The sequence below is a fragment of the Lissotriton helveticus genome, chromosome 7 (genome assembly GCF_964261635.1).
Source record: "Lissotriton helveticus chromosome 7, aLisHel1.1, whole genome shotgun sequence".
Classification (NCBI taxonomy): domain Eukaryota; kingdom Metazoa; phylum Chordata; class Amphibia; order Caudata; family Salamandridae; genus Lissotriton; species Lissotriton helveticus.
Genome location: NC_136068.1, coordinates 509,306,525 through 509,322,599, shown reverse-complemented (window position 1 = coordinate 509,322,599; position 16,075 = coordinate 509,306,525). Strand labels below are relative to the sequence as shown.

The 16,075-nt window shown below is 50.4% G+C and overlaps 1 protein-coding gene across 1 annotated transcript in view; it reads right to left on the bottom strand.

Moving 5' to 3' along the window:
• The window catches only part of LOC144768685 (uncharacterized), a 9,047,330-nt gene that overhangs the window by 2,959,735 nt on the left and 6,071,520 nt on the right, over positions 1 to 16,075 (bottom strand). The window contains exon 35 of the mRNA XM_078652515.1: positions 7,825 to 7,860. Within this exon, the coding sequence (XP_078508641.1) occupies positions 7,825 to 7,860 (36 nt within the window). The remainder of the gene's footprint in view (positions 1 to 7,824; positions 7,861 to 16,075) is intronic.

Below are 16,075 nucleotides of genomic sequence, written 5' to 3'. Positions count from 1 at the left end.
CTATTTGAATGACAATCAGGTGAGGGTGTTGGTGCTTAGAGATAACTAGGCATCTAAAGGTTAAATAGCCAGGTTTTTATTAGCTTCCTAAAACCCAACAATGTTGGAGCTGCCTTGATGTTTACAGGTAAACCATTCCACAGGACAGGGACTTCAGTGATAAAACAACTGCCTCCCCATTTTAATCTCTTTAACCTGGGACATGGCACTTTCAAGGTATTTCTGGATCAAAGTGCTCTATTTGGAACATACCATGAGAGAGATTTATTTTAAATAACAAGGACCTACATTGTGCAAGGCTTTGTAAATACGGCATAATGCCTTGAACTTGATACAGTTAGGTACCGTCAGCCAATGCAGTTCATTGATGGCCGATGAAACTGGGTGGAATTTAGGCAGGTTGAAGACAAGCCTGCTGCCACATTCTGCACGCTCTGACGTTTCTTCATATGTTGTTTTTGAAGTTTGGCAAAAAGACCATTAAAGTAGTCCAATTTCGATAAAATTAATAAAGAGACAACTGTTTTTCTGGTGGTTCAAGGAAGAATCTTTCTGATAATCCTTAGGATGTTGAAACCGCCGAGCCTAAGACTCCTGAGCCTAGCACGTCCACAAAGTGCTCAGAGAACAACAAGAACCCCATGAATTACTCGATGCCCTTCCGGCTCCATGTCATCGGGATGAGGATGGGGCTTGCGACACCGACAGCCGCTGGCAAAGTCGCTGGTACTGACTTCGGGTTCGACATCATGGAAGGCAGCGTCCGCATGACCGGCGCCGAACTGGATCCGGCATCGGATCCCATAGGCCCTACCGGCGCCGTGGCCGAACACGACGGCGTTGAACCCAATGGGGCCCCATCCAAAACCGCAGGGCCCAAGGGCTCACCAAAAGAAGCGCTCACTCAAATACGCGGCACATGGCCTCGTAATTATCTTTAATTTGACAGGGAGTCGCTCTGGCACCCGGAAATGGAGGGAGGCGTGAAGTCAACTCTGGCTCCGGCTCCACAGAACCGTGCCTAGAGAGTCTGTGTTCCTTACCTCTTTTGTTGACGGACGCCAGTTGAGGTGAAGTCAAAGTCCGCTTGGACTTCTTCTTCTTCTTGTGCCTCTTCCCTGAGAGTCCAGGAAGAGAACATTTTCCTCCCAAGATGGTCCAGCTTCTTGGATTTTGTTTCCGGTGGAGCAGTTGGGAAGGTTCTGTTGGAGGTGGAAGCTTGAACTACCAAACTCTCAGGAGTGGGGTTTTGAGAGAGGAAAGCAGGGTCACCTGGAGCCGGGTGGTGGCATCGGGCAATCATCCTGGCCATGGGAGCCCCCGTGTTGGGCCTGGACCACGTGCCAAAAAGGACGTCTGGGAGGGCCTCATTAAACTGCAGCGGAGGCTCCGAAGAGCTTGCAGCCGGTTGAAGCTCCTCTGTCAGGAGGTTAGTCCTGACTGCCACCATAGGAAGCTCGCGGTTGAGAGACTCGGATGCCCTACGTAACACCATTGCGTATGACGCTCCCTTCTCCATAGCTACAGTAGGAAGAGACAACATGCCAAGGTCAGGAGAGTGTCATGGTCACTGGCATCCCCCAGTTCCTCTCTCCAGTCCTGCTTAGTATCTAACGCACAAGTTACTACTTTTGTAACGATATATCTGTAAGAGACATTAGTTAGTGATAGATTCCTTACCTTAGAATATCCCCAGGCATCAGACTGGATCCTGAAAGCTTTCGCTCTGCGTGTCAGTAGGTGGCGTTGTGTGGCTCCGCGTACGTTGCTGGTGTCGTGAACGCTGAGATATCGTCACAGAGACTACTTAGGCGCCCCCCATGCTCGCTGACGTCAGTTCTGTACACAACTTTCCGCGCCAGGAACGCAGAGCCATGCAAGAAACTGACCACTGGTGTTACGAAACTAGGGCCCTGAAAGGGATGTTTTTAACCCTAGAAATCAGTTAGCAGAACAAGGAGGATGGGTGTGGTGGTTAGGAATCTTTCACTAACTAATGTCTCTTACAGTAAGTAGTACATTGTGAATCTGAAAGAGACACTTTAGTGATAGATTCCTTACCTTAGAATAGATACCCCAGTAATACCAACCCCCGTGGTGGGTCTGCAAACAAGATTACACCAGAAAGAAGCCATCTCTCCGGACCTGACTGTCAAGGCAGTAATGCTTGGTAAAGGTTTGCAGCAAGGCCCACATAGCTGCCTGACAAATGTCCTGGAAGGGAACGCCGCGTCCCAAGGAAGTAGTGGCTGCTGTTGCCCTGGTAGGATGGGCATTCAGCCCCACAGGAGGCTCCTTCTTAGCCAACGAGTAACATGCTTTGATGCAGAGAACAACCCACTGAGAGATGGTCCGTTTGTGCACGGCCCGACCTTTTTTGGCTCCAACGTAGCAAACAAAGGGCTGGTCACCCACCCGGAACTGTTGTGTGCACTTCAGATAGAACGAGAACGCACATTTTGGGTCCAGACGGTGGAGCCTCTCCTCCTCTTTTGAAGGAAGCGGAGGTGGAAAGAAGGTGGGCAAAGTAATGGTCTGCCTGATGTGGAAGGGCGTGACAACCTTCGGCAAGAAAGAAGGACTGGTCCTTAAAACAACCTTGTCCGGATGAACAGAAAGGAAATGAGGTTTAGAAGAAAGAGCTTGGAGCTCACTCACTCTTCTAGCAGAGGCGATACCTACCAGGAAAGCCGTATTTAGAGTAAGAAGACGCAAAGGACAGTTATGAGGGGGCTCGTAGGAAGCGCACATCAGATATGTCAAGACAAGGTTTAAGTCCCATTGAGGCATGATGAATGGCACAGGAGGAAATGTGTGCGTAAGGCCTTTCAGAAAACGGTTAACAACCGGAGACTGAAAAAGAGAAGGCTGATCTGGAAGCCCTAGAAAGGCGGAGATAGCCGAAAGATAACCTTTGCTAGTGCCAAGAGCAGAGCCCTGCTGGGCCAAAGTAAGAAGGAACAGAAGGACCTCGGAAAGAGGGGCAGAAAGGGGATCCACAGCCTTTGCTGTGCACCATGCCACAAACTTGTTCCACCTGCAGGCGATCAAAAGCTGTCAACTGTCGCCACTCAATCTCCATGCATGGAGGTGGAGGATGGACAGGTTCGGGTGGAGGATCGTCCCCTGCTGCTGTGACAGAAGATGCTCCCGAAGAGACAGTCAGATTGGGAGATCGATCGCCATGCTGAGTAGCTCGGGATACCAGTATCTTCGTGCCCAATACGGAGCCACAAGGATGACTTGGGCCCGGTCATGCCGAATCTTCTTCAGCACTCTGGGCAGAAGTGGTATAGGCGGAAAGGCGTACAACAGACCGCAACTCCACTCGCGATGAAAAGCGTCTCCGAGCGAGTGCCGCCTTGGAAATTCCAACACGCAGAACTGATGACATTGCGCGTTCTCTTCTGTGGCTAATAGATCTAACCAAGGCTCTCCCCACTGTTGAAAGAGACCTTGTGCCACGTCCGAGTTCAGATGCCATTCGTGATCCATCATGCACCGACGGCTGAGTTTGTCCGCCCTGGCATTCAGGGAACCTGCCAGGTGTTGAACCACCAGGGTCACGCCCTAATGTTCCAGCCACTGCCAGAGGCGCAGAGCCTCCTGGCCTAGGGTCCACGACCCCACCCCGCCCTGTTTGTTGGCGTACCACATGGCGATGGTGTTGTCCGTGAACACCTGCACTACACTTCCCCGGACAGAGGGAAGGAATACCTTCAGTGCAAGACGGATCGCCCGCAGCTCCAGAAGGTTGATGTGGAGCCGGGACTCTGCCGGAGACCAGAGGCCTCTGATCTACGCCTCTCCCATGTGGCCCCTCTAGCCCAGGAGGGACGCATCCGTCACAACTACATGCTCAGGTTGGGGACCGGAGAGGGATCTGCCGCTGACCCAATCGGGGTCCGTGAGCCACCACTGCAACTGTCTCGCTGTGGCCTCCGAGATCCGGACATGGTCGGACAGGTTGCCCTGATGCTGGGCCCACTGAAACTTCAGGTCCCACTGCAGAGCCCACATCCGCCACCTGGCGTGATGCACCAGAAGGATGCAGGAGGCCATCAGGCCAAGGAGCCGGAGGGTCATCCTGACTGAAACCTGGGATAGAGGCTGAAAGATCGGAACCATAGCCTGGAATTCCCGGACTTGCTGCTCGGGAGGATAAACCTGAAACCGCGTCGAATCCAGAACCGCTCCGATAAAGGAGGGCTTCTGAGAGGGGCCAAGGTGCGACTTCGGCATGTTGATGGAGAACCCCAGCAAATGTAGGAGGTCAGCCGTAGTCTGAAGGTGGGGGACAACTGCTTGGGGCGAGCCCGCCTTCAACAACCAGTCGTCGAGGTAGGGGAAGACTGACACCCCTGACCTGCGCAGGTGAGCCGCGACCACCGCCATCACATTTGTGAACACCCGAGGGGCGCTGCTAAGACCGAAGGGGAGCACAGCAAACTGAAAATGCTCATTGCCTAACGTGAACCGCATGTAACGCCGGTGGGCCGGCAGGACGGGGATGTGAAAATATGGGTCCTGCAAGTCCAATGCTACCATCCAGTCTCCAGGGTTGAGGGCAGCCAAGACCTGAGCCAGAGTCAACATCTTGAACTTCTCCTTCCAGATGAAGCAATTGACATTCCTGAGGTCCAAGATGGGGCGCAAGCCCCCTTTGTCCTTCTTGGGGACCAGAAAGTAGTGGGAATAAGAACCACTTCCTACTTCTGGGCCCGGAACATGCTCAATAGCCCCCTTGGCCAAGAGGGACATAACTTCCTGTTGGAGAAGCGCAAAGTGATCCCCAGACATGAGGAGGAACTGAGGTGGCATGGCTGGGGGGTAGACTCAAAAGGTAACCCCTATGGACGAATTGCAGCACTCACTTGTCGGAAGTGACAGAACACCATTAGGGAAAGTGATGTCTAATCCTGCCGCCCACAGGCGTTGGGAGCACCCCAAAGCTTGGACTAGGAAGGCTTTGAGGCAGATGCTGCGGGAGCAAAAGTGGACTGACCCACATGCTGGCCCCCTGTGCCGCCACGGCGGCCTCCAAACCCACGGCTGTGCTGAGTTTGATTCTGCGCAGGCTTCTGACTGAACGAGCGGGCAGGGCGCCCCTTCCTTGGCCACGAAAGGAATGAAAGGTAGACTTGGCCGGTCGCGTGGTGGAGAGACCCAAGGATTTGGCCGTAGCCCGAGAGGCCTTAAAACGCTCCAGCGCACTGTCGGCTTTATTGCCAAACAGGTGAGCGCCATCATAGGGCATGTCCATGAGCGAGCTCTGGACATCTGGCGAGAACCCGGTAGATTTCAACCAGGCGTGGTAACGAAGCGCCACAGTTGTAGAAATCGCCCTACCTAGTGAGTCTGCGGTGTCCAAACCACACCGAATGGCGAACTTATTGCATCTTTACTTTCTGCAACAGCTTGGGACAGCACAGCTTGGACCTCCTCAGGACACTGAGGCAACACCTGTGCAACTGTATCCTACACCACGTGGGAATAGTGCCCCAATAGGCATGCAGTGTTTACCGACTGCAGCCCTAAGCTGGCCGAAGAGAACAACTGCTTGCCAAACTGCTACAACTTCTTAGAGTCCTTACCTGGCTGAGAAGTGGTAAAGGTACTCTGGGACATCGAAGCTTGGATGACCAGGCTCTTGGGCGTAGGATGAGTGGTCAGAAAGGCAGGGTCACCCGGCGCTGGGCGATGATGCCTAGCGACGTTCTTATCCACTGGCCGCGACCAAATGCCCAATAAGACGTCAGTGAGGGAGTCATTAAATGGCAGCAGGGGCTCCGACAATGTGGACGCCATCTGGAGCACCTCAGTGAGGAGATTAGTTTTTAGGGCCACCGTAAGGAGATCATGGTTAAGGACCTCAGCTGCCTGACGGAGCACCACCGTGTAAGAGGTGCCCTCCTTCATGGTAGGCGGGGGAAAGGCAAACCCCGGGTCAGAGGAGACATCAAGGCCGTCGGTCTCCTCCAACTCGTCCGCCCAGTCCTGCTCAGAGTCCCACTGATGAGCAAGAGGGTCCTCGGACCCCTCCCAGTCGTCCTCCACCTCGCTGTATGTGGTACAGACTGCAGCGGCAGGGTAGGGAGAGGAGAAGGAACAAACGGTGCCGGGAAAGGTGCCAGAAGGGGCCAAACTGGCGCTGGGTCCCAGTGCGGATCTCAGGTAGGGACAAAAGTGTCCTGGAACCTGGGCAGGGGCGGAACAAACAGCACCCACTGGGGCACCAGAGGTGGAGCCGAGGGTGGTGCTAGGGCCGGAGCCAGCAGCGTGGGGCTTGTGGCATCGTACCCCGAGCCAGCGGCGCGAAAACCTGTGGTGCCGAACCCGCCGGCTCGACAGGATCCTGACACGGGGCGCAAGGATGCACTGGCGGGAGCCCGAGGCCTATACAGGTGGCTCATAGTAGCAAGAAACTCTTGCACCTGTGCGGGAGTCAACAACGGACCCGGATAAGGTGGGTAGGACACGTAGGAGCCGCACGGGTAGAACCGCTGTCACCCTCGTCATTATCTGGGGACCGACGGGGGACATCGGAAAGCAACAACGCTTCTTCGACTTCTTTTTGTGTCATCTCTTACCCGAATTTGAGTGTGAAGACCTGGAGCCCGAGGAGTGATGATGGTGGCCCCGTGAGCGTTCTCTGGAGCGGCCCCTGGACCGTGAATAGCGCTGGGTCGAGTGGACCTCAAGCAGCTTCCGGCACCGCTCCCTCAAGGCTTTCGGGGCCATGGCCAGACAGTCCATACAGGACCGAGAGTCATGGTTGTACTCCAGGCAGTAGAGGAAGACGTCGTGGGGATCCGCCACTGACATGTTACGTCGGCAGGTCACACAAGACTTAAAACCAGGCATCCCTACGTGCTCCAGAGCAGACAGACCGTAGACAAAAGTCTCAACGGAATAGGCTCAAAGTGCCTACTAAGCCCCGGGTCCTATAATATGATAATCCTACCTCCGTGGTCATCACGCACAATCAGGGCTTTAAGTGGGATGAAAAAACTGTGGGGTCTCCCTAAGGGGCGTGGCCACTGCAATTAAGGGTGTGGCTTAAAACACGTAGGCTAAACATCTGTGCTTAGCATAATGTTCCGCCCGACTTGTATTTTGCTGTTTCTGTCATTGCATCCAGATGTGTGATACAAGTAACACCATACCTACAACACAAAATGACTATTGGCTTTGTCAATGGTTGTTAGTTGTATAAGATCAATAAGCAGCACTATGGCTTGTATATAATATTGAAAATGTTTCCACTTAAAGCCCTGGTGACACCACAACAATGTTGCTGCTCCTGAGTTTCAAAAAGAGAAGAGAAATCCAGAGAGAAAATGACTCTTTGACGGATTTCTCTTCCAGTACAACCTCACCTGGCATGACATCATGCTGTAACTTCTCCAGTGGTGAGAAGTGAGCAGTGTGAACACTCGCACATTGATGTGCCTGCTGTCACTGCAGTCCGGGAAAAAACAGACTGCAGTGACAGCAGGCACAAAACAGAGCCCAATAGAGACCCGTTTCAAGCCCCCCTTTAAAAAAATGTCGGTGCTCAGCACCGGTGAGACCCGGCCCACTTAAAAAACTGCACACAATATGTCAACAATTGCCTCAAATGATCAAAATAAACTCAACCCACATCTAACAACACACCCCACATGGCGTAGTGTGCTATCCACGAGCGCCTACGCTCTAGCGTCCCACGCAGGGATGGAAAGTGCTATATAAATGTTCCATTACAATCAACAACTCCTAGTTGGATATTGGAAAGCTTTTACATTTCCTATAACACCTTAGAGAAAGGAGAGTTCTTCTCACCTGAGCTAGGAGCTGGTGTTGGGACCTGTTCTGATCCTGTGTAAAAAGGGAAAACTGCTAATTATTATAAGACACACACGTGGACAAGAGAGCAAACTGTGGAACATTTCAGGATGTCTATGTCAGACAGTTAAATATGAAGTACTGGACTCGAAAATAGAATGCTCCACCACACTGCAGTGCAGGAATGTGGATTTACGCTGAAAATAAATACATTCTAATGTAAGGCACTGAATTGAAAACAGAGCACTGCAGTAGCATCTCAGATCCTGCCTTGAAGAAAAAGTTACTTACCTTTGATAGCAATCTTTCTAATGGATACTCTATCTACCTGCAGATTCCTAGTTTTTTAATATTGCAGGTGTCAGACTGAATTTTGGAAACTTTTCAATAGCTCTGTACTTCAATAGGAGAATGTAAGAAACTGAGTTATTGCTTGAGGGGGTGTCAATCCTACTCAAGCAACAACCACAATCCTTGTTCGGGTGAACCAAAAAAGTCACTGCATTAACTTATGTTTAACCCTTTGGTAGCTTGCCACAAAACCAGTCAAATGCAGTGTGTTGAGAATTTAATTTAGAAAGTATCTTAAGCAAGAACTGTACGTTTGAATTACGGGCATGTATCTACATATAAATAGCTTAAACCAAAAAATTCATAAATAATTAATTAAGTACAAACATAGGAAAAAATCCAAATGTTTTATATTAAAAATAGCAAAGGACATTTATTTGATATATAATAATAGAAAAGCTAAAATACATTCAGGAGACTATCCATGTAGATGCCACCACCGCCATCACTTTTGTGAAGACCCTAGGTATGGAAGTAAGGCCAAATGGAAGGACTGCAAACTGGTAGTGTTGAGACTCTAAAGCAAAATGGAGATACTGACCATATGCAAATCAATCTTGGCCCTGTGCCTCAGGGAACAGTCCATCCCGAACTGCCAAGCCAGGTCCTCCCTTGACCGGAAACAAGCATCCTATGACCGGTTTCTGGCTTTCAGCCCTCATCAGCCAGGATAGCTTGATTCCAGTGGTATGGAGAGCACGGGATTCACGTCTGACCATACCCACCCCACTCGGGGTGACAAATGCAACAACAGTTGATGGATAGAATGCAGAACAATGTCATACATTCACCCCAGTACAGAGATCTAGGCCTAAATCTTGCTTTCTCGCCCTAAGTGCGGCAGGTATGCCCAGACGTGGGTCCTGGGCTCACTGTGCCACTGGAATCAAGCTATCCTGGCTGAAGAGGGGTGAAACCCCGAAACCGGTCCTAGGATGCTTGTTTCCGGTCAAGGGAGGACCTGGCTTGGCAGTTCGGGATGGACTGTTCCCATGAGGCACAGGGCCAAGACTGATTTGCATATGGTCAGGTCAAAACTGGGGTGGCATGGTGAGCAAAAGAATGATGGATTTAACCCAGATCTCTTGACTGGGGATGAATGTTTTGATTTGTTCTGCATCCCGTCCATCAAGTGTGTGTCTTTTGCTTTCTCACTCCAGTTGGGGGAGCGGAAGAGGAGGAGGAGACCTGTTGTTGCACAGCACCCCGCAGACGACCTCGGCCCTTTCCCTTATAGGATCTGTACAAGAGATTTGCTTGCTGGAGCTGTTGCTGTTGCCTGGCATCGAAAGGACAAGCTTCTCCCAAAGCCACGCAACTTGCAAAACTGTCCAAAGCTCCTGGGCTGAGACTGAAGTCCTATTTACCTTGCTGTGGCTTTACTGTGGCTGTACTGTCTTTAAAGCGCTGCTGCGCCGAATCCACTTTAGCCCCAAACAGGCGAAATCCATTGAATGGCAGATCCAGTAAAGTGGCAAGGACAACAGGAGAGAACCCTGAACCACGCAACCAAGCTTGCCTCGTAGTAGCCACAGACGACCCCATTGCCCTTGCTACTGAATCAGCAGTATCCAGACCAGACTGTTTCACCTGGCGGGCAGCAGCTTGGGCATTTAACACCACCTCAGAGAAATTCCCTTGCACCTCCTTGGACAATTTTGGGACCACCTCCCTGGCTGACTCCATGAGGGGTTGGATTTGGCGACTCAAAAGGCATGTGGCATTCGTTGACTTGAGGCCCATACTCCCCGACGAGAACACATTCTTTGCTGATTGCTTCATGGTTTTTGACTCCCTATCTGCAGGCGTAGATGGGAAGAAACCTGCAGATAGCCTTGAGGAGCACAAAGCCTGGAAGACCAAGCTTTCCGGCAAAGAATGGGTGGACAATAAAGCAGGAGCCGGAGCCACTTTGTACCTCCTTGCCACCTGGAAACCGCTGGAGCAGACATTGGCTTTTGCCAGACATCAAGAATGGGCTCTGTCAAAGCCTTATTAAAGGGAAGTAAAGGCTCTGAAATAGAGGAAGGAGAATGGAGCACCTCTGTCAGTATATTAGACTTTAACTCTGCTGTAGGAAGAATAAATTCCAAGAAACCTGCAGCCTTCACGGTCACAGCATAATAAGTGGTCTCTCCCAGCGTCGGTAAACCTTTTGGAAATGAAAGCTCCCATTCAGGAGAGGTGTCCAGGCCAATAGCCTCCTGTAAACCCTCAAAATACGGGTCAGGAAGCACAATTTCTCCTTCCTCACCCTCTTCATACTCCCCCTGGTTTTCCTCAATAGTGTTTGTACCTCTCTCCGAGACCTCATCCTCGGAACAGGCGCCGGCGGTGCTTGACGCAGCGCCGGTGACTTCGGGATCGGCATCAAAGGGAGGTCCACAGGAACAGGAGTCGACACTGGTCAAGGTCAAGTCGGGCCGGTTCGGAACCAGATGGCGCTGGGGATTAACCGTCCAGTCCCTCCAAAGAATGCAACACCGTCAAAAATCTCGGCATTGGAAGAGGAAAACTCCCTAGAGCCATAGGCATGAAAGGAATGAGAAATGCCCGAGGAAAGTGAGTTGGAAAACCACCCAGGAAATTTGACAACAGACCCATGGAGCCGATAGGTGCACCAGTAGGGTTTGCTGCTCTGGCGAACAAGCAAAACATCCTGTTAAAAGCTGTGACGGATCTGAACCCAGAGTCGAAAAGAAGGATACATTGGAGCCGGTACTGTAGGCTATGAAGCCACTCAAGGAGGCACCAAATTCAGCTCCGGCTGTGGCGCTGCAAAGCCGGAGACCCGGAGCCAGAGGTGGAGTGGTCGGCTTTGGCAATGGTGGAGGCGTTGCATCTCTAGGAGCCAGTGGAGCCACTGCTCTCGGAGCCTGAGAAAGGACCGGAGTACCCTCAGGGAAAGGAGACAAAGTGTTCTTATCCCTTTGATGACATCTGGGACATGGAGACACCTAATTTGGAGTCACATCCTTCGATGAGTGAACGCGCGAACCATGGTGCCGCTTTTTCTTCTGTTTCTTTGACGACCTCAAAGTATGTGGAGTTGGCAATTTCGAACGGGTCCTTGACCTCCTGCGACCCCTATTCCGCTTCTTGGCCATGATTAATTTGGCCTCCCTTTCCTTCAGCGCTTTAGGAGTCATGTCCTTGCACAAGATGCCAGTATCTGGGGAAGTATCCAGACCACTGGCTTCCCTAAGTTCCCCATACCAGTCCATAGTCTCCTCAGAGACATCCTGGTCCAATGAGTCATCAATGGGCCTCCAGACTCCTCCCATTCCTGTTATGTTATGTTATGTTAAAGGGTTTCTAAAGCGCTCAAATATCCATGGGTGTCTTGGCGCTATTTGAATGACAATCAGGTGAAGGTATTGGTTCTTAGAGATAACTAGGCACCTGAAGGTTCAAAAGTCCGTTTTTTATTAGCTTCCTAAAACCCAACAGTGTTGGAGCTGCCTTGTTGTTTATAGGTAAACCATTCCACAGGACAGGGGCTTTAGTGGTAAAACAACTGCCTCCCCATTTTATTCTCTTAAACCTGGGACAAGGCACTGTCAAGGTATTTCTGGATCGAAGTGCTCTATTTGGAACATACCATGAGAGAGATTTTTTTAAATAACAAGGACCTACATCGTGCAAGGCTTTGTAAATAAGGCATAATGCCTTAAACTTGATACGGTTAGGAACCGTCAGCCAATGCAGTTCCATTATGGCCGATGAAACTGGTGGAATTTAGGCAGGTTGAAGACAAGCCTGGCTGCCGCATTCTGCATTTTCTGGAAGTTTCTTCATATGTTGTTTTTTAAGTTAAAGGAAGAATCTTTCCAAAAATCCTTATGACGCTGAAACTGGCCAAGCCTAAGACTGCAGAGCCTAACAAGTCCACAAAGTGCTCAGAGAACAACATGAACCCCATGAATCGCTCAATGTCATTCCGGCGCCGTATCATCAGGGAGGAGGAAGGGGCGTGCGCCACCGACAGCCGCTTTCGACGTCGCGGGCACCGACTTCAGGTTTGACACCATGGAAGGCCGCGTTGGCAGGACCGGCGTCGAACATGATCTTGGATCTGATCCCTGAGGCCTCACCGGGCCCCATCCAAACCCGCGGGGCCGATGGCTCACCAAAGGGGTCGCTTCGCTCAAAGATGCGGCACATGGCCTCGTAAATATCTTTCATTTGAGCGAGAGTCGCTCCGGCTCCTGGAAATGGAGGAAGGCGCAAAGTCAACTCTGGCTCCGGCTCCCCAGAACTGTGCCTAGAGCGTCTGTGTTCCTTACCTCTTTCGACGACGGACGCCTTCTTCTTGTGCCACTTCCCCGAGTGTCCCGATGACCTCGAATGGACCACAGTCCTAGGCTGACGGAAGAGAACATTTTCTTCCCAAGATGGTCCACCTTCTTGGATTCCCTTTCCGTTGGAGCGGTAGTTAAGGTGCTTTTGGAGGTGGAAGCTTGAACTACCAAGCTCCTAGGGGTGGGGTGTTGAGAGAGGAAAGTGTGGGCGCCGGGTGGTGGCATCGGGCAATCATCCTGTCCATGGGAGCCCACGTGTTGGCCCTGGACCACGTGCCCAAAAGGACATCTGTGAGGGCCTCATTAAACTGCAGCAGAGGCTACGAAGATCTTGCAGCCGGTTGAAGCACCTCTGTCAGAAGGTTAGTCCTGACTGCCACCATAGGAAGCTCGAGGATGAGAGCCTCGGCCACCCTACGCAAAACCACTGCGAATGACGCTCCCTCTTCCGTAGCCACAGTAGGAGGAAACAACATGCCAAGGTCAGGAGAGATGTCAATACCACTGGCATCCCCCAGGTCCTCTCTCCAGTCCTGCTCAGTATCTAATTGGTCAGTTAAAGGGTCACCTGACCCCTCCCAGTCCTCTTCATCATCCTCTGGGTACCACGCAGGCCCATCCTAGCCACGCAGGCCCATCCAATAGGTATAGCGAGGAGCATGGAGAAGAGGGATACTTAGAAGATGTCAAATAGGTAATGGGGGCGCCGTGTGGCCTAAAGATCGTTTCCTGGAATGTAAATGGTCTGAGAGACCAAACAAAACGGGAAAATCTAAAGGAGCTAGCAAAAAGCTCCGGGATCATTTGCATACAGGAAACTTGGCTTTGCGGCAAGACCCGAATATTCGACGGCTTACGTCAATTACTCCACCCAGCAAAAAAACAAAGATTTGGTCGTTCGGCGGGAGGAATTATGACTTTGATTTCAACAAAAATAGTAAAGAATGTAACCCAACTTTGTGTAAAATGTAAGTGGCTGCTCGCTTGTAGGATATTCTTAGCAGCCATCGACAAAAAGTATGCACCTCTAATGCTTTTAAATGTATATATGCAATGGGGAACCCAGGAGGAATATGTTGCTAAAATTAGCATTTTTAAAGAAGATATGGAGTTAATTGGGGAAAAGTATGGCTCGGATATAACATTATTGATGGGGGATTTTAATCATTAACTAAACCCAAGGAAATTTGAAGTTTGGTATTCAGACATACTGGAGGCATTTAATATAAACCAAGCAACCTTCCCCAACTGTGAAACAACAACTCAGGATACAAACCTGGGAATTTACCTGGGGTCAAAAAGCCTCTTTTGTTTAAATGGAATGTCACCACTCGACTGCCCAGCGATGAAAACATTTAAACCAGGCACACAAAATTATCCAATAGACTATGTCTTTATGTCACCTTGGTATTTTGTCCTAGCTAAGGATTTTAGAAGCTATCAAAGGGAAGGAAGTGATCATAATCCCCTGGAGTAAGAGCTCTTGGGGTTTCACCTGAAGCCCGGTGATAAAGTTATTGATCAAGAGATGGAATACCCAAGGCGTATTACAACAAGGCTAACAGATGACTACATAGGTAGGCTAGTAAGTTTTCAACAGAACCTCGATCTGGGAGAAGAAAGAGGACAGGGTCTAGACTTGTATGTGGACAAATTAGAATAAGTGGTTAAAACCCTCCGAGTAGAACTAAGAAAAGATAGAAAAAGAGAGACACACGAGCGCGCGATACAAGATGGCTGCCGCCTAGGAAACTCCGGCGCGTTGGACACGATTTTCGATATTTTAATGCCGCAATTTTGTCAGAAAAGCGGCGAAAATGCGATTTAATATGTTTTAACGGCAATACCTCTCAGGTTTGGTGCTTTTTGATGATTTTTGTCCATGGAGCAGCGTTTTTATTCTATCCTGCTTCTGCTTCCAGCTCTGCTCCCAGGAACAGCCAGGTCAGTCAGTCAAGCGGGCGGAGCAATCCTTCAGGAAAGGGCCTGGCTTGGGCCTAGCCACACCCATAGCTCATTTTAGCTGCTGCACCTGTTTTACTGCGGATTTCCTATTGCTGCCTTATAACTTTACACATATTATCCATTTTCTCACTGAATTTTCTGACTTTCATTACATCACTAAAATGGAAAATAAAAATCCTATTCCTTCTAAAAGAAGGCAGCAAGTTTCACCTCCACCAATTAAATCTAAGGCGGTTGAATCATCAGAACTTCCATTATCTCTGATTTTAGAAGAAATTCAAGCTCTTCGCAGTAATACAGATTCTATTGCTTCAGAAATTAAAAATGTTCGTAAAGATATGGCGAGTTTATCAATGAAAATCTCTGATAATGCCATTAAAATACAAGATAATAAGTCTAAGCTTGACTCTATTCATCCACTTGTTGCCAAAATATCACCAATGTCTACACAACTTCTAGATATGGAAAATCGTAATAGGCAATACAATTTGCGCATTTTTAATTTGCCAGAAGAGGTTGAAGGTTGCTAGCAAGCAGTCACAGCGTAGCAGCGCTCCCTCGCGCCCTCGCCACGAGCGGAGGCCACACCCCCTGCTTAGGCCACGCCCCCAAGCCGCTTAGGCCACGCCCCCAAGCCGACCACTACAAAGGCGTCGATTTTGGGCGCCAGGCAGATTTCAGAGTTGTGCTCCTGAGGCGGAAAGCCGGGAGCGAGGCATCTTTTTTTAAAACTTTGAGTGTCACAGATTGAATTGTGTTTTAACACCTTGAACGCTATGGGGATTTTTCCCCTGTGCTGGAAAAGCAGCAGATGCACTTTACATGACGAGCTGGGCTCGTCATGAGCGTAGCAGGAGGCTACTGCATGACGAGCCCAGCTCGTCATGAGCGTCGAAGGGGTTAAACTTTAAACTGTCACAGAATACTTGTGTAGTTTTTAAAATTTCACTCACTTGTTGCTAGCAAGCAGTCACAGCGTAGCAGCGCTCCCTCGCGCCCTCGCCACGAGCGGAGGCCACGCCCCCTGCTTAGGCCACGCCCCCAAGCCGACTCCTCCCCCACCTGCAACGGTACAAATTATGTGCATATCTCGGTCGCGCAGGGGGCGAGCGCAGCGGGCACGCCGTTTGCACGCCGAAGGCGCGCCTAAGGCAAGCCCGTCTGCGCCCGTCCGCGACCAGAACGCGGCCGGGGCCGGACACGCTGACGGTGAGAGCGCTCAAATAGATAGAATTGTCTGGTCGAGGGATAACCTATGGTCTCTCAATACTTTGGCGGAAACCTGTGCACACAGCATCGATCTTGGGTCCTCCACTCTCCCTTATACCTGTAGGACATGTGGGCTACAACTAGGCATACCGGCCAGTACAAAGGCTGGAGGATCTACTAAATCCAAGCCACCAATCAGTAAAAACCTTAGCGCGGGACTTGTGAACTGTAGATCCCTTGCAAAGCATGCAGATGATATATGGCTGCTGTTGGAAGGTCACCAATGGGACATATTGTTTCTAACAGAAACCTGGCTTAACGATGATAACATGACTGCCATTGCACTGGCTATCCCCTCTGGATATAACATTTGTTTCTCCAATCGACTAGGTGATAAAAGAGGGGGGGGAGTGGCAGTTATA